Source organism: Delphinus delphis, chromosome 19, assembly GCF_949987515.2.
Source record: "Delphinus delphis chromosome 19, mDelDel1.2, whole genome shotgun sequence".
NCBI classification, from domain to species: domain Eukaryota; kingdom Metazoa; phylum Chordata; class Mammalia; order Artiodactyla; family Delphinidae; genus Delphinus; species Delphinus delphis.
In genome coordinates, this window is record NC_082701.1 from 9,777,374 (window position 1) to 9,795,358 (window position 17,985).

At 56.3% G+C, this 17,985-nt stretch overlaps 1 protein-coding gene across 1 annotated transcript in view; it reads right to left on the reverse strand.

The window, feature by feature from the left end:
- The window catches only part of DNAH17 (dynein axonemal heavy chain 17), a 140,706-nt gene that overhangs the window by 19,199 nt on the left and 103,522 nt on the right, over positions 1-17,985 (reverse strand). The window contains exons 55-69 of the mRNA XM_059997538.1: positions 16,158-16,424; positions 15,261-15,422; positions 12,912-13,145; positions 11,575-11,739; positions 9,877-9,972; positions 9,516-9,733; positions 6,933-7,140; positions 6,597-6,712; positions 5,629-5,821; positions 5,105-5,340; positions 4,361-4,483; positions 2,676-2,880; positions 1,919-2,083; positions 1,147-1,287; positions 802-972 (exon numbers count right to left, since the gene is read on the reverse strand). Of these exons, the coding sequence (XP_059853521.1) occupies positions 802-972; positions 1,147-1,287; positions 1,919-2,083; positions 2,676-2,880; positions 4,361-4,483; positions 5,105-5,340; positions 5,629-5,821; positions 6,597-6,712; positions 6,933-7,140; positions 9,516-9,733; positions 9,877-9,972; positions 11,575-11,739; positions 12,912-13,145; positions 15,261-15,422; positions 16,158-16,424 (2,700 nt within the window). The remainder of the gene's footprint in view (positions 1-801; positions 973-1,146; positions 1,288-1,918; positions 2,084-2,675; positions 2,881-4,360; positions 4,484-5,104; positions 5,341-5,628; positions 5,822-6,596; positions 6,713-6,932; positions 7,141-9,515; positions 9,734-9,876; positions 9,973-11,574; positions 11,740-12,911; positions 13,146-15,260; positions 15,423-16,157; positions 16,425-17,985) is intronic.

The window sequence follows — 17,985 nt, forward strand, 5'->3', positions numbered from 1 at the left end:
CACTGTAACCTCCCCAGTCAGGAGCTCACACAGCTGCTTTCTCAGATTCCACAGAGAGTTTCCCCTGAGTCAGGGTCTCTTTTTTTTTTTTTTAATCTTAGTAAAATAAAAAGTTCTTTGGGCCTGAAAAGAATACATTCTACTCTGGAAAATTAGGGGGAGCATCAAGGAAACTTATCTTGATGTGCTCTTAGCAGGGAGAGAAACAGGGAACCCGTTACTCAGAGATTCACATGGAAAAGAAACCTCCTTAACCTGGACCCCTAATTCCAAGTTGGAGTTTGGATGGAAAGCTGGGTTGACATTGATGCCCAAGCTAGCTATGAAATCCGTGTTCCCAATAACACTTATAACACGGTGCAAACAAAGTGGCGGAGAGGTTGTTTAATCAATTTAGTGGAACCAAAATCTTTAAATATTTCAGCAGGTCTGTAAAAACAGGGGGCATGTTTACTCATTAGTACCTTTCTTTCCCATCCACAGCGGACTAACCGCTAAGGCGGGACTGTCGGCTCGGCATGACTTGAAGGGACTAGAACGACGTCTCCCTTTAACTGACCTCCCCTCCCCTTCAATGGTTCCCATTGGGACACCTTTCCTGGTACCAACTCAAGAGCCCAGGTGTGTTCCGTATATTGTTAAAAATGCAGGTTTGGATCCACTGGGTCTGAGCCGGAGCCTGAGAATCTGCATTTCCAACAACCCCCTCCCCCACTCTCCCCCAGCACCCCACCTCACCCCACGGGGCTCCGGTGCTGCCCGTCCAAGGACCACACATGGGGCATCGAGGCCAGATGTTACCTGAAATGTCACCTGTGCGAGGAAGATGAGTTTGTCTCGCTCGAAGAGCCCGCGGGCCGTGTACATGTACACGGAGTAGGTGATCTCGTCCGTCAGGTTGATCACACGCTGTTTGACCTCGTCGGCGGGGGCGGTCTTCTGGATGGCCTTCTCGAACACCACGTTGAAGGCCTGGTCGGGGGGGGGGGGTCACCGAATGCAGGGGGCTCCACGCTGCCCACGCGGGCTCTGGGGCACTGCTCGGACCTGGTGCTGGTGCTGGTCAGACCTGGTGCCCTGGGTCCCACCCCCCAAGCCCACCTGCAGCCTGGGCCCCAGTGGCCCCGGACCCGGATGCAGCCGCACCTTGAGCGAGAACTGGTAGATGGGGTTGATCTTGCTGAGGTCGTTCAGGATGAAGTACAGCAGGGACGCCCTCCCCGCGGCTGGCACGTAGTTCTCTCTTGCCTCGTTGATTTTAACTTCTGTGATTTTTGCCTCTTGCACCTCAAAACAAACAATCAAAAAATGGGCAGAAGACCTGTGTAGACACTTCTCCAAAGAAGACACACAGATGGCCAACAGGCACATGAAAAGAAGCCGCTCAACATCACTAATAATTAGAGAAATGCAAATCAAAACCACAGGGAGATATCACCTCACACCAGTCACAACGGCCAGCATTAAAAAGTCTACAAATAACAAATGCTGGAGAGGGCGTGGAGAGAAGGGAACCCTCCTACACTGTTGGTGGGAACGCAAATTGGTGCAGCCACTATGGAAAACAGTATGGAGGTTCCTCAAAAAGCTAAAAATAGAACTACCGTCTAATTCAGCAATCCCACTCCTGGGCATATCTCCAGACAAAACTATAATTCAAAAAGCTACACGCACCCCTATGTGCGTGGCAGCACTCTTCACAATAGCCAAGACAGGGAAACACCCTAAACGTCCATCTACAGATGAACGGATGAAGATGCGCCTGGCCGGCATCCGCGCGCCTTGACCCTGCCCCGGGCCCCCAGGGGCCCCCATGTGGCTACGGCTTCTCTTCTCAGTGACCATCCGCCCAGCTCCCATGCCCCCTGTGTGCTCCGGCTGGGGGTGCAAGGGGGTAGCCCCCAAGATGGTCTTTTACCTTTTCCTCAATCTCGCTGGCCATGTGTTTGGTGGTCTCCAGATTCTCAACCAAGGCTGTGTCTCCCAGAAAGTTCCCCGACGCGGCCGACAGACGGGCCAGCAGAGAATCTTCCAGCTCTTTCAGAACAATCTTAAATTCATTCTGAGACTTGGTGAGGTTCGCCTGCAGGAGGGGCAGAGACCGGGAAGGGAAATCAGTCGCTGGCACGGCCTGGTCCCCCAGCTGGGGGGCTCGGGGGGGCTCAGGGCCAAGGCCCTGGGACTCGGAACGGGAGGAACACGGCAAGCCTGGAAGAAAGGGGCCGGAGTGGAGGCCCCCAAGCAGTGCGGGGTAGGGGGCCCTGCATCTGGGTCTTGCAGCTGCTTGTCATGGGCAGCTGTGCAGCAAGAACGTGGGGACCATGGGACATGAGTGGGGCCTGGGACCCCTGTGAGCCCACGTGTATGGCTCAGCCAGTCAAGGAAGGGCCTGGTACACAGGGGCCGGCAGCAAAGACATTCTCGTGGGGCAGGAGTGCGGTGCTCTAGGGCAGCCCGGGCACTGCTGTGACTCCTGTTCTTTCAGCGAAGCCATCACTTGATTTAGAATTAGATTCGGGAGGCGGCCGGGGAGGAGGAGTGACTCATTCTGTCGTACCAGCTACAACTCAGTGTGACAAGCAGGGCACCTTCACAGCCGCCGGACGCCTGGGTCACAGTGACCTGCCCCCTGCTGTCTCTGAGCTGCCTGCCCCGCTCCTCCTGTCTCCACGTACCTTCAGCTGCTCCAGATCTGGGCGCTCTTTGGCCACCACGGTGGCCAAGAGCTGGTCCTCGAGCCCGTCCCTGGTGACGAGGAAGTTGATCAGGGTGCACTGGGCCTGCATCTCGGGCTTGTAGTGGGGGTTGAAGTGCTTCGTGTGCAGCAGCAGGCGGAAGTTGGGGTGGTATTCCACCTCTTTGTCGCCGATCTTAATGAACCTGGCGGTCGGCGGACGGAGGGGTTAGGAGGGTCCCCGGCGACCAAGGGATGGCAGCACAGACAGACCGCCTTTCCCGCCAGCCTGGGAGGAAGGTCCAGACTTCTCAACGACATGTTTCACTATAAAGCTGCTTAGAATAAAGGTCTTCCAGAAGCCGTCGGCACAATTTTCCACTTAACCGGGAAGTAGTTCCCCTCTAAATGCACGAAATCATGTTGGCATATTGTGCGGGGGTTTACCCTGATTAATAAATAATCTGAAACTTGGAAAAAAACAAAAAACTCACAACCATCCCTCTCTGGTCTGTGACCGGCCCTTCTAGAAAATGCACCTGCTCGCTCTCCAGCCGGCTTGTTCTGATTTTTTAGGAGCATTTACTTGACTCTGCCTGCACATCTTACTCATCTGGAAGCCTCTGCAGAAACACTCTGGCCTGGGCTCCACCCCAGAGCCATTAACATCGAAAGATGTTGACACCCCAATTCAGAACACCGGGACATCCCTGGAGCTCCCCAGGTGAATCTGATGAGAGGCCAGGGTGGGAACCCGGGTCGGCTCACCCACTGGGGGGGGTCGCTTGTCTCCGGCTCCCCACTCTGCTCTCCTCTTTCTGGCCGAGCTCACATTCTGGGGGGCCTCTCACTTCAGCCCTGGGTATCACTACTCACACCAGGCCCTTCTCAGAGTCTAGGACGTCAGCACATTTACGTCACCTCTGTTCTGGGCTTCTGCCTGCACCCCTGAGTTTACAGGTGGCTCAGATCAACTCCGACCTTTACATTTTTAAAGTTGATTTAATTTTTTATATTAGAAAAGCAATACAGGGAGTTCCCTGGTGGTCCAGTGGTTAGGACTCTGTACTGTCACTGCCAAGGGCCCGGGTTGTTCGTTCCCTGGTCGGGGAACTAAAATCCCATGAGCCACATGGGGCAACCAAAGAAAAAACAGTCATACAAGCTCAACGCATCAACAAATGAGCGGGTAAACCAAACGTGGCAGGTCCGCACGATGCAGTATTACTCAGCCATAAGAAAGAATGAAAGATACTCGCTACAGCTCAGATGAACCTGGAAAAGATACTCAGTGAAAGGAGCCATGCACCAGTGTCCTACAGGCCACGGAACTGGTCACTTTTGGTTAATTTTATGTTATGTGAATCTCACCTGAATAGAAAGAAAGAGACTCAGGATTTGCAAAATGCATATGGAAATAGAAAAAAAAGATGACCATCAAGGATCGTGATCTGCAGGCAGTCGCTAATAAACTGTTGGTGTAGGTCTTCCTTCCTAATTGGAACGTGGTCCCACAGTTGTCAGTCTCTCCCCTGGGAGCTGGGTGTCCCTTCACGCATTTTGCTGAAGCCCCTGCTGCCTCCCAGGAAAGGAAATGCCCCGCCCTTTCTCTCAGTCCAGAGGCCAGACCTCACCACTGAGGACAATCTCGTGGGTGAACCCGCGGAGGTGGACGCTGCCACTCACTTTCCCTTTTTGATTGTGTTCCTGCCCAGCAGAGGGTCCAGAACCGGGTCCACGGTCTCGCCAATGTTCTCGATGAGCAAGGTGTCCCCTTCTGAGATGGCCTGCTCGATGATATCCAGGTAGCTGTGGGCACAGCACAGGGGCCGTGAACGCCCTGGGGCCCGGTGACGGCGCAACTGCCTGCCCCAGAGGGACCGAGGGGCCAAGAGCTCATTCCTCTCCCAAACGCCTCCTTCCCAAGAGGAGCTCAGGGCTTCTGCGTAAATCGCCCCCAGGCTGACAGGAGGGCTGGTGCACGTGGAGCGCTTCCGGGCTATTGAGCCAGACGTTCCACAGCTGCGAGTCTCCTCTCACTGCCCAGCACACTGGGAAGGCTCCCAGTGCAGCCGTGTCACGGCCACTGCTTCTCATCTATGACGATGAGAGACGGGAAGATGACCGCCCGCAGCCCCCCGGCTGGCAAGTGACCAGGCAGGACCAACGCAGGCAGGAGCCGAGGCCAGTGCCGTCCCCCAGCAGGAGCGGCAGGTAACGGGGGAGAGAGGAGCCCCAAGTTTAATTCTTTCCTGCCAGTGCCCAGGGCCAAGTACTAAAGAAATCCACATGTGGGTCAGTGTTTGTTTTCAAAGACCCATCCATCCATTTAGCGAGTATGAAGGGCCACAGGTGGACTTCCCAGCACCGTGGCCCGGCCGGCCGGCCGCCACCTCTGGAGCCCCTACCCCACCCGCCACGGCCGAGCACCTCTTCTGTCCCAGGCGGATGGCCTTCAGCTTGCTGCCGTATTTGTTTTTGATCCACTTGATGCCCTGCAGCTGGGCGTCCACGAAGAGGGGCCAGCGCTCCGTGTTGCACAGGATGGTGGCATTCTCTGTGGACATGCGGTCGCTGGGGAGCCCCTGGTTGTTCCAAGTGGCCACGTCTGCATCGTCGGTCAGCAGGCTCAAGGGATCCAGACCTTCTGTGAGCGGGATGGGGACCTGCCGAGGGGGCGATGTGGCCTTACTCACCTCTCAGCGGAAAGCGGCTCTCCGAGCAACACGTGGGCCGCCGGGCTGCGTGGGGGAGGACAGCCACACATTCGCATCACGCTGAGGAGCAGCTTGGAGCCCGGCCAGCAGGGATGTCGGCGTCGGCCTCACAGGGCCACCGTCTACATCCTGAGTGGCTGGAGTCTCCATTGCAGGAGCAAAGGTGCCTTCTGGCTGGGGCTGCCCTGCCGGGGGCCCCCGAAGGTGCTGAGTGATGGATGCGACAGGACCGCCTACCTTTAGCTCATTTATGTAAGGGATCCAAAACCCCTCCATTAGCTCATTGCGATATTTCTTGGTGAAGTAGCCCACGTAGGAGACGAAGGCGGAAATCAGCAGGACGTCCCCACACAGTGTGGCCCCCTGGCTTCTGAAGTTCTCCACCGATTCGGCCCAGCGGACGTTTTCTGATGCTAATCCTCCTACCAGCCTGAGATGGGGACAGGGGTCAGTGGGCAGAAGAAAAGCACGTGTGTCGGGGGGGAGAGAGGACGGACTGGAGGACCAGGAAAGGCGCGCCTCCACCTTTAACACGCCAGGGACCTTCCAGTTTCAAATCCTGACTCTGCTCAGCGGTTCAGGACAAAACATGCTTTGGGGGAAGTTTTGGGCAATAAACGCTTGAGGGAAGCGAAACTAATGCTTTCTGGAGGCGGTTGGGACGCCGAGTTTCCCTTCCCCAAGGGGCCGACGTCACGTGGATGCTGACGCTACCTGACCACGTCACCCACGTGCCGAGGCTGCTGCCCAGACACCACTGAGCACGCGCTTTGGGCAGCGGGAAGTCCAGAGGCGGCCCCCTGGCCCTGTGTGGAGTGGGGACTCCAGGGTGTGCCTCGTGCTTCTCAGGCCCCCGGCTCGAGGGCTGGTCCCCAACCCTAAATGACACCAGGAGTCTGAGAGTGTGGACAGGTTTGTGCTTGACTAGCCTGCGGTCTGGCTTTAGCATCCTCCGAGCAGCCCTCCTTGCCAGGGACCGAAAGGCCACTTGACCTGGTGGAGGTGAGTCCACATCCCACGGGAGGCCAGGCACACAGCCTGGGGGTCTCCCGGGGTTTATCACTTTGTGCTCAGAAAGCGGGGGCTGGGGGCCTTGCTGCCTCCACCTGGGGCGTAGCCCCCCCCGAAAGGCCATTCTGTGGGCTCATCCCTTTCGGGGGGTGGTGTCTGAGGACAGGAGGGGCCCCTCGGAGGGAGTAAGGCACCTGTTAGCCAGCGAGATCACACTACTGGTGGCATCAGCCTCCTGCTGACACTTGATTTTCTCGGCTGTCGCTTTTTCAAATGCCGACGTCAGGTTGCTCAGGTTGGCGTTGAGTTCCTGAAGGAACAAGACAGGCCCTGAAATCGGGCAACGCTGGGGGTCCCCAGCTCTCCTCCCGGGAGGGCCGGGAACACGGCCGACGCCGGCAGCCTCCGGGGTGATCAGGTCCCCACAGCGGCCTGCGGGCTCTTGCTCTGCTCCGTAATTCATGGCAGCGGCTGTGCCGACCCCTCTCAAACGGAGACACGGACCAGCTGCGCCTGCCGACGGCACTCACAGCGATCTTGCTTTTGATGCGGGAGAGCTTCTCCTGCGCCTCGGCCAGCTCCGCGTTGGCCTCCTCCAGGGCCCGCCTCTTGGGGGCCACGTCGCAGTAGACCTCGTAGAAGCGGACAATGTTGATACACCAGGAGCACAGGCCCGCGGCGGCCGTGGACTTGGAGCGGATGAACTCGGGGTCGAACGTCGGGTTGCCTTGGTAGGGCCTGGAGCAGGACAGCGGGCGCTGAGGACGCAGACCTCCCGCCACCCCCGTCCCGCCTCCAGCTCCGCACCCGTCCGCCGCTCCGGTCCCCGTTACCAGCAACAGGACGGGGAGCACATTTAACTTTGTTTTTTTTGTATCTTAGTGATTAGTGATTAGAAAGAAGATTAGAAAGAAGAAGAAAGAAAAGAATGAAACTCAGAATTCTGGCCTCTGGAGTAGAATTTGGAGGGTGAAGGGCAACGGAAGTAGTGATTTCAAGTCCTATATTCTAGATGATGGAAGAAAACCTGTGTTTTTTTTTTTTTTTAATCCTCTCTGCTCCTGCTGCTTTATATGGCTGGTCTCATTTTCATTCTGCAACGACTCCAGTCCTAGGCAAGAAGACTGGGGTTCAGGGGGGGTCAGCAACTTGCCCAGAGCAACGCCGACAGGAAGTGTTGGAACCAGGGTTTCTTCACCAAGTTCTCACATCAGGGGCTGCGTGTCAGGTGCTGCCCTGAGCGCTGCCCATATGTCAGGTCCTGGAGCCACCCCTGCCCTGGCACGTGTCCTCACGCCATCTGACTCTGGGCAACAGGCCCAGAGAGGCTGAGTGTGTCTCCCAAGGTGACACAGCTTGGACTGGGCAGTGCAGGAATTCACACGGAGCCAGGCTGCCCCAGAGGCCACCCCCGCTCCCCCGCACCCCACACACACAACGGGCCACTTCTGCGTCCCCTCAGCTCAGTGCCCAGTTTTCAGGGATCCCCAGTGAGGCTAAGGCTCTAAGGATGAGACTTACAAGAGGTGACGTTAAAGAAAAAAAGGGGTGATGTGGTAGGTGTTATTGTACAAGAGGGATGAGGAAAAATGCCCATAGATGCAGTTAAGATGCTCTAGAAACTAGAGCACCTTAACTAGTGTTTTTAAAATAATGGCAACGTCATTGAGCACAACAGACTGACCTGTCTGCAGGAAGAATTCTAAAGGGACAATTTAAAATAATAATTGAAGTGTGATTTGAATGTAGGTGGGGAACACGGCCCATCACCTCCTCACTCTGGCATATTTTACGCTTCGTTTGGGCAAATAGTACAAAGCGTCTGCGTCTTTTAAGCACACTCCAGGCAGCATGGGGAGGTGGCAGTGGAGAAGTTTGCTGGGTGACAAGGAGGAGACATTTATCATGGCGTTATTTATGACGGCAGACACGGAGACAGCCTAAACCCTCAGCAACGCAGGTGTAGTAAGTAAATTACGGTTCATCTGCGGCAAAAAAGTCAAGCTGATCGAGTGTTTTGACAACACAGGGAAAAGCCTTTTTCCCCCACGATGTTAAGTAAAAGATAGAAAGCAGAGCAGGTAATTGCATATACACAGCATTCTTTCAACTACAGGGAGAAGCATGAGAAAAAAGACTGAAAGGAAACAGGCCACATGTTGACACAGGCCGCTCCCTGGAGGTGGGTCTGCGTTTTTCTTGTCTTTTCTCTTAAACTTTAAACTACTCCTTAGTCGTCAAATGGTTTTCGATCGTCCAGCCCTCTTCCTCAACAGATGGAGCTGAGAGAGGTTGGAGTCTCACCTGGGGTCATGCGAGGGGCTCCCTTTCTCAGTTGGGGTCAGGTCAGGTCGGCCCTGAAATCGGGTTGCCAGGGGACGGCCAGGCAAAGAGTGTTCACAAGTGCAGTGCTCACCAATGCTAGCGCATCGGATTTATGGGGCAAGACGTGGAGGTCCCCCCTGCACACCCTTCCCAAGTCCCACTAGGACCCTCTGCTGGAGTGCTTGTACCTGGACAAATACCTCCTCAAGCAGCAAAATGCAAAGAAACTATAAGGGACTAAAAGTACTACGTGCGTGCACATTGGGGCAAATTATGAACAGAAAGATACAGAAAGGCTGAAACCCAACTGCCTCCTCTGAGGTGTCGGAGCAAAAGCAGGGTCCTGCGCATGACCCCTGCACACAGCACCACCAAGGGGGTGGGCAGGCCACCTAAGCCCCCCCTCCGACCCCACCCACCAATACACCCCTGCCCTCCCCCCATTTAAGGGAGCAGCTCGCCCCCCACCCGCCGAGCAAGGCTGGGGAGACAGAGGGTGATGAGGCTCCCCGCAAGCTTGGCATCGTGCTTCACCTCGACGCCTGGGCAGCTCAGGGGCAGGCGGATTCGCCCAGACTGCTGCCTGCTGTCTCTGGGGGTCCCACCTCGCTCTGTGCCGCCCAAGACCCTGCCCACTCCAGCAAGCATAGACTTCCCTTGGGACCATGCGGTATGGGGCCAGGGGCAGGTGGGAGAAGACTCGGGACCACACGGTGCCTGGACGTGACGTGCTCCCAACAGGATGAGGACTGAGCTGACCCCATGGCGGCAGCCGAGCCCCAACTCACTTAAATGCTTTCAGGCAGGCCTCGGGGATGTGCTCCTTGTCAAACTTCTTCAAGGAGTCCAGGAAGGTGTCCACTTTGCCCATCATGATTTTCGCAGCTTTCCAGCTCTGGTCCTTGGGGATCTTGCCCCCGGGAGCCGTCAGAATCATCACGGCGGCCGTGACGTTGACCACGGCGTCTGGGGGGGACCCGAAGGACTTCAGCTCTGTCAGGTTGTTCTGCAAAGACAGACGGACAGACTAGAATGGGGATTTAGCCCCGAGCAGGACCAGGAGGCCCCCGGTGATGACCCCACGGCGTCTCCTCTCTTCCTCTCTTCTCAGGCGTCGTGATCCCCGTTTCTTCCCCCTCCTGCCCTCACCTTATTCAGAGTGTCGAGGGCCTCCTGCGCGGCCAGTAGGGCCGGCTCTGCCTTGGCCAGGTCTGTTTCACAAGCTTTTTGTTTCTCAGTAACATTCTGGAAGGAAGGCAGATGGGAAAGATGGATGCAGGGGTCCGTCTGGGTGGCGTGTGTGAAGGGGGGACCCTGGGCGGTGTGAGGGCAAGGAGGGGTGAGGAGGGGTGACGAGGGGAGTTGCCCTTCGCTCTCGCTTGCTGGGTCACCGTGTGAAGCCCGCCTTTCCCCGCCCTGCCTCCTTTGCCCCGAAACACTCAGGTTAGAAGGAGCTGGGTGTCAGCTGACCTGGGATTCAGGGAGGGGAACTGGTCCTTCTCTTGGCTCCAGCTTCCAGGACCAGAGGGGAAACCTGGGGCCACACAGGCCACTCCCTGGCTTTGAGGCCTTATTTCTTGGTGCCACTGTCATCCCTCCAGGATGGACCATTTCAGAGGTACAGCCCATCCTCCCCTTAAAGTGAGAACATCTTCATTCACGCATGCACGCCTTCATTCATTCATGCATGCATTCACTCTTTGGCTCGGGAAGAACCCCTCTGAGCCTTCAGGCACCAGGCAGAGACCAGGAGAAGCTTGGTACCCATCAGTCAGGAGTAGCATCTGTGTGACAACAGAGATGAAGAAGCCAGTCGGGGCTGGGAGCTTTTGCTGGGCAAGGAGGAAGGACGACAGAAAGAAGAGGGTCTCTTTGCAGAACACCTCCTGGAGAATCCCATTCCATACCTTACTTTAGGGACATGCGGGACACAACTCAGGGAACAGGGCATGGAAGGCACTGACTTGGCCGGTGGTGCTGGGAAGCTCCAGGCTTCCCTGGAGCATGTTGGGCCATTTCTGGATCAGGGGTTGGAGAGGGGTGGGCACCCAGATGTTAACAGCTGCATGTATCAGACGGCAGGTCCCTGAGTTCAGGGTGCAGGTGTGGGTCCTGGCTTGGATCCTGACTATGTCACTTGCTAATTTTGAGACCTCAGGCACATTGCCAACCATCCTAACAGGGCTGTGGTCATGCAGGTTACAATGAGGGATGGAGCAGAGCTCCTGGCTACCCCACCCGGCCCGGGACCCTCCGCGCTCCAGCACTGGTGGGAAGGGCAGGGCTCAGGTCCCCCTGCTGTTGGCCTTGGAAGGAGGCTGTCTCAGGCAAAGAAATGACTTGCTGCTGTCCTCCCTCTCAAGAGACAGCAGACAATTACTGGGACTCTTAATTTAGACGCTCACGCAGGTGCATGACTAATGACAAAAAAGGCACGCAGGAGAAGGCGACGAGAAATCAACCCAAGCCACGAACCTTCGGCGTGGAGCCCACCAGGGCCAGTGGCACTGGAGCATCTCGGGGCTCCAGGTGCAGCAAGTCTGAGGACCAGGGCTCCGAGGAAGGCTTCTCAAGCCTTAACGTGCTCACAGGCCACTGGCATCTCACTGAGATGCAGACCCCATTCAGCAGAGCTGGGGCCTGGGAACCCGCATGTCTTACCAGCTCAGGAGATGCCACTGCTGGGGCTTGGGAGGGCAGCCCTCTGCTGAGCTGGGGGCCCTGCGCTTGGGAGAGAAGCCCTCCCTGCGGGGTTCCTGCTGGTTTGCCCGGGCCCATAGGAGATACTGGCCACCAGGGGAAGGGGCCCAGCAGGGCAGAGCCGCGTGCCGCTGCCCGTCTGCCCACCTTGTTGATGACTTCCACCTTGACTTCTTCCTCATCAGCAATGGCTTTCTCTTTGCTGACCTTCTCTGTTTCCACACCCACCACGTGGATCAGCTTGTCCGCTTTCTCGTTTTTCTGCTTGAGCTCAGCCTCCTGAACCGCCAGCTTGGCTTTTAAATCGTCCACCTAGAGGAGGAGGGAAGGGAGGCGGGCAGCCTGGGGCCCCGGCCACCGCACGCTGCCCCCTACTCGGCCGGGCTGTCCCGGCCCGGGACGGTACGGGCTGGTGGCCATGTGAGCCGCGGGGCCCGAGCAGAACAGCAGGCCTGCCGGTTGCTTACCACTCCCTGTGACGCATTTCTAAGTGCTTTTTCAGCTTCTCCAAGGTAAGTATTTACTGAGCACCGACTGTGTACACAGGGTCGCAAGTATAAGACCCATTCCTGTCGTTCAAGGAGGTGGCAGTCAAGGTGGCCGGATAAAAACAATGTCGGCAGAGGCAGGGTGCTGAGGGGTTCTGGGGAGGCTGGTGGGGCTGTGAGAGCCTGGAGCCGGGGATGAAAAGCTCCCTTGGGCATTCGGGTGAGGCCCTAGGCAGCCAGGCGGAGGGAGTTCTGGGAAGTGGTAAGTGACGGGCTGAGACACCCTTCCCCATCTGGGTGACTTCTAGCACGAGGAGGCCACCACTCCATCGCTGTAACCGCCCTCTCCTGGGTGCATTTCTTGTGTCCCAGGACCACTCCCAGAAGGTACATTTGGGGAAAAACGCCTGCTGAGCCGGGCTTCTCCCTTGTTCCTATCCAGGGAGGGAGCAGGCTGCTTCGTGGCTCCGGCAAGCTCTGTCCAAGGAATGGACAGCCGCAGCACTGGGTTCCCCTCTCCGCCCCCACGGGGTGGCCTTGGCTCTGTGCAGCAGCCTGTGTCAGGGGCCACCCTCCACCTGTGCTTCTGCAGCTCCAAGGCCTGCGGCAGCTGTTTACCAGGCTCCCGCGGAGACGCCAACGGTGGGCAGTAAAGAGGGAGCCGGGGCTACACCACGGAGGATATTTAAAACCAGGCAGAAAACTTAAAAATTAACACGGTGTGAAAGTACGGCAGATGCGCTTCCATCTGGGCACCACAGTGTGAACGGGGCTCCGGGATGGACCCGCCTCCACGGGCTGCACTTGCCTGCATGAGCAAACCCCCCCAGACGCGGGACCCCCGGGAAGCACCCGACGTAACATCAGCACCCGGAAGGCGTTTGGGATCCACCGTCTAGGTTAAAACCCGTATACTTGCTGTGGTTTGCCCTTACTTTGTGTCACATGCCTGGGGGAAGGTTCTGGAAGCACATCCCGAGGCCCCAGCTCTCCTACCTGAGAGGCTGTGCTCTGCAGCTTCATCAGCCCGTTCTCCAGCCTCTCGATTTTGGCGACCAGCTCCATCCTCTTCTTGGCCAGTAGGTTCTGGTACAGTTTGATCTGCTCCAGGAAGGTTTTGGGCGTGGTATAGTTGTAGCGTCTCTCGGTGGCGAGGTACACCTTGGACATCTCTTTGACGGTCGTGTGCACGTAGGACATGAAGAGGCTGATGGAGGCCTTAACTTCCGGCTACAAAGACAAGACAGAACCATTCATTCCCCGGTGCCCTGATGGAAGAGGAGGCTGCTGGCCACCGTGGACCACAAGGTGGGTTCCCTTCCTCGCCGAGGACCCTGGATGAGTGGTACCCCCTCTGTCAACCTTGGTGGTTCAGCTGTCAAATGAGGCTCAAGACAGCAAGGTCTGCAGGGCTCTCACGGGCGATGGTGGTATTGCACCGCCAAGGGGCCCGGTCAGAGCCAAGGTTATCACTATTCTCTCTCTGACTCACACACTTGCATATACAACATGCTTGATTAACCAGGTAATTTCTGCAAGCATTTATCGGACATTTCCTGTTCCAGGCCCTGGGGTTTTAGTAACTCCTTTCCCAGCCCTTTCTGGCCCGCGTCCACGCCAGGGTCACGGCCCCACCACCTGGGCCTGCCCCACCTGCCCGAAGACAGGCACTAGGAGCTTTGCCCCAGGAATTAATTGTTCAAGGGACATTAACTGTAATTCAGGTTAATTTGGGAACGTGTTCATCCAACACACGCTTCTTCGGCATCTACTCTGCAGCCCTCGCTGGTGCCAGCAGTGGGGCCATTCGCCGGTCCCAGGAGGCCCCCGCCCCTACAGGCACTCGGGGTGTGGAGGACACATGACGGCGGCATTTCTGGGAAAGGCTCAGCCTGCAACTGAACGCTCTGACAGTGATAAGCGGGGGGCTTTACCCATCTTTAACAACTAGGGAAGAGGTTAATTTCAGGCTTATTTTATTCCACTTAATAACTGAATATGCGATCAAAATAAATCAGACACGATAACCACGTGGGATTTATTCTGGGCCTGCGCATCACTTGCATCAGCTGGGTCACAGGCTAATGCCCATTTCTAGGCCGGCAATGAGCACAAACGGTGAATGCGGGCACCGTCTTTCAATAAAAGAAAGACACTGTAGGGACTTCCTTGGTGGACCAGTGGTAAAGAATCCGCCTTCCAATGCAGGGGACGTGGGTTCGATCCCCGGTCAGGAAACTAGGATCCCACATGCCACGGGGCAACTAAGCCCACAGGCAACGACTGAGCTCGTGTGCCTCAACTAGCGAACCTGCATGCCGCAAACTACAGAGCCCATGCGCTCTGGAACCCGTGGGCCACAACTAGAGAGAGAAAACCCGCATGCCACAACTAGAGAGAAGCCCGTGCACCACACTGAAGAGAAGCCTGTGGGCCACAAAGAAGATCCTGCGTGCTGCAACTAACACACGGCCCAGACAAAAAATAAATAAATAAATAAAATGTTACAAAAAAGAGCCTTTAAAAAGAAATGAAAGATGCTGTAAAGAAAAAGAAAAAAAAAAAAGAGGAAAAAAAAAAGAAGGCTTACATCACCCTGTCTTACTTGTCATGCCCTATAAAAGGCAGGTCAGGGCTTCCCTGGTGGCGCAGTGGTTGAGAGTCCTCCTGCCGATGCAGGGGACACAGGTTCGTGCCCCGGTGCGGGAAGATCCCACATACCGCGGAGCGGCTGGGCCCGTGAGCCCAGGCCGCTGAGCCTGTGCGTCTGGAGCCTATGCTCCGCAACGGGAGAGGCCACAACAGTGAGAGGCCCGCATACCGCCCCCCACCCCAAAAAAAGGTAGGTCAAAGGTGAGGCAGCAGCCCTGGGCAGAGCCCTGGGGGCAGAGCCATGTTGGAGCCCAAGGCAAGAGGAAAAAGTGTGCGCCCGCATACACTTATCAAAGTAAATACGGGCTCTGCAGTCAGCTCCAATCAGGGACTATGTTCAAAGCCCGAGCTGCTCAATCTGTTCGCACGTAGGATCCCCCGGAACCAGCCCTGTGGGCCCGTGGCCGCGTGAGGCCCGGAACCCCCAGCTGATTGAAACGACCATTTCCCTGGCACAGTAAGTCGGGGCCAGAAAACCAACAAATGGCAGCCTGTCTTTGTTTACGGTTTTGACACTTTTGAGCATTTCAGCATTAATGTTGATTTTTAAAATACTGCATTAAAACATCACTGATCTTGATTAAGTTTTTGGTGCCCCCTTAAGTTTTGCACCCAAGGCGAGTGCCTCAGCTGCCTCACCCTATCCCGGTCCGACGGGAACCCTCCCTCCCGGCTCTGTGCCCCGTGACTCACCTGAATCCCCTCGGTGTCCTCAAGGAAGTGAGTGCTGACGGACACCAGGGCGTCCTCTGGCCACTCATGGAACCAGTCGATGGCTGTGCAGTTGACCACGGCAGGGAATTTTCTTGCTCGTACACGCAGGACGGAGCCCACGGGGGAGAAACACAGGATTACCTAGAAGTGGACACAGTTGCTGCTGGTTGGGGGACGGCGGCGCTGGGGCCAAATCGCGCTGCTTTTGCAGAAAGCCCCTTTAGAAGGAAAAGCTCTCTGCGTGGTGTCCGTCTCCAAGTGCGGGGGTGGGGAGAACACGCCCAGGTCTGGGCTGGCAGTGTGGCCATCGCATCACGATGTGAGGGTGCAGGGGAGCCCCGAGCCCTCCTGGGGTGGCCCCACAAAGGGGGAAGGAGGGCTGGGTGCAGGAGGGAGTAGGGCGTGGGCAACCACACTGGGTAGGTGAGGTCCCAGAACAGGGAGGGCTATGGTCCTTTAGCAGGTCTGGTCCTTGGGGGCCGGGAGGAACGAAAGCAGGGCCACCTGGCCAGGGGCAGCTGTCCTACTGGTCACGGACGACGAGGGAGAGAAGAACCCAAAGTGCTCTCGGTCTAACTTGGGTAGCTCAGCCAGCCTCCCCAAGGGGGAATGTTGAAGGTCAAGGTGAACTAATCTATTTAAATGTGCTCTATTGCGGGGGGGGGGGGGGGGCGGGCGGGGTGGATGCGCATATAGAAATCACTTCTTTCGGCCACAAGGCACTTCTAACAGCCCACCTCCATCAGGCAGCCCACCATACTCTCCTAACAGTTTTCCACTTCCTGTGCGGGAACAGCCCCTAACTCCTCCCCGAGTGAAGAACCAGCCCTTAGAAGGTCCCCGGGACCCCCCGCCCCCAAGCCCGGGACCCCCTACCTTCAGGTGCCTGCGCACTTTCTCAATGAAGAATTTCCAGCACGCCTCCCGGGTGTCCGTCAGGCCCAGGGACTTCACTTGCGGCCGCATGGAGGAGATGATGTTCTCCACCTCGTCGTCCATAAACAGCCCCGGGATCTCCCCCGAGGCCAGCAGGTCATTGATCAGCACCAGAAACTGCTCCTCGGCCACCTGGGAGTCCGTCATCAGGAACACCGAGGGAACGTTCTTCACGGCCGACTTGATGTACTGGGCGCTGAGGTCGAGCTGGACCCGAGGAGGACACCCTCAGAGGTCTTGCCAAGAAGATGCTCGTGTAGAAGCATCTTCCACCACCACCCAGACGGGGGCACCCGGAGATCAGCTCCGTAAGAAATGGGCAGGGTCTGTAGATGGAGACCCAGGGCCTTCCGTGGAGGACACCCAGGCTTGTGGCGGCTCTACTCGCCACAGCTCCAAAGTGGAAACAACCCAGGCGTCCCTCGACGGATGGATGGATAAACACGATGGGGTCCATTCACACAGTGGGATATTATTCTGCCTTAAGAAGGAAGGAAATTCTGACCATGCTACAACACAGAGGAACCTAGAAGACATTATGCTGAGTGACGTCGGCCAGTCACAAAAGGACCAATAGGATTTGTCCTCACATGAGTAGGATTCCACTCATACGAGGTCCCCGGCAGAGTCGGATTCATGGAGACAGAAAGTAGGTCGCTGCGTGCCAGGGGCTGTGGGGAGCGGGCAGGGGGAGTTAGTGTTTCATGGGGACAGAGTTTCTGTTGGGGAAGATGAGAAAGTTCTGGAGATGGACGGTGGGGTGGTGGCACCACTATGTGAACGTATTAATGCCATTGAATGGTGTGGTTAAAATGGTAAATTCTGTGTTGTGTACGCTTTACCGTATAAAAAGGAATAAAAAGCTTAAATGAAGACCCTGGAAGAGGCCCCGAATGAATACACCACGGGCTGGGAGGGGGAGGCTGGAAAGTATTGCCTCTGCTCATCGTAACTCCTATCACATTACTGGTAGGTTTTAAAGAAATAATTGACAAAACAATTGCATGGTAATTCTGGATGAATAAATGAAGGAGAATAGTAAAAAAAAAAAAAAAAAAAAAGCATGTTACAGAGCAGTATGAATAGCTTGCTATGTTTGAAAAGTGCCAACTTACACGTATAACTTGTAAATATATATTAAAACGTCAGTGTCATCCAAGTATGAATGTGAATTTTCAGGGGTTTGGTGATTTGCTTTTCTTTACCGTCTAATTTTTAAATAAGACCTGAGAGCTTCTGTAATTATTTTAAAGGCTTTAAAATGTCCACTGCAGGCGTCCCGAGTAGCGCTCTTCTGCCCTTTGGAAGCAGCACACCTCCCTGACATCTGTTCAGAGAGAAGCATCACCAGGGTCCCTCAGCTGGAGCTGACAGGGGTATAACTGGGGTCACAAGGCAAGCTCCAAATTCCAGGGTTTTTGGACAAGCTTAAAAAACAAATCAAAGGGAAGCCCTGAGCCTGGGAGAGCAGAGGCCTCAGGTGGGATGTGAGCCCCGGTCACGCCCTCGGGGGTGGCCTCCATGGCAGGTCCTACTTGGAGAGGCGGCGGGGGGCCTTGGTGTTGAGACACATCACTCTTCCCATTCCACAGTCCATCATGGATGTGGGCTGGGAGCCGACAACGCCGGAATCAGCCGTAGGCACCTAAACGCGGGAGCTTCATTGCGCGTGAGCGCGGCGGTCGTCCTGGGGGAGGCGAGCGTGGCGACTGCACAGCAGAGGGCAGCTCCTGGCTGGCGCGGGCTCAACCTGCACCGCTGTCATGCT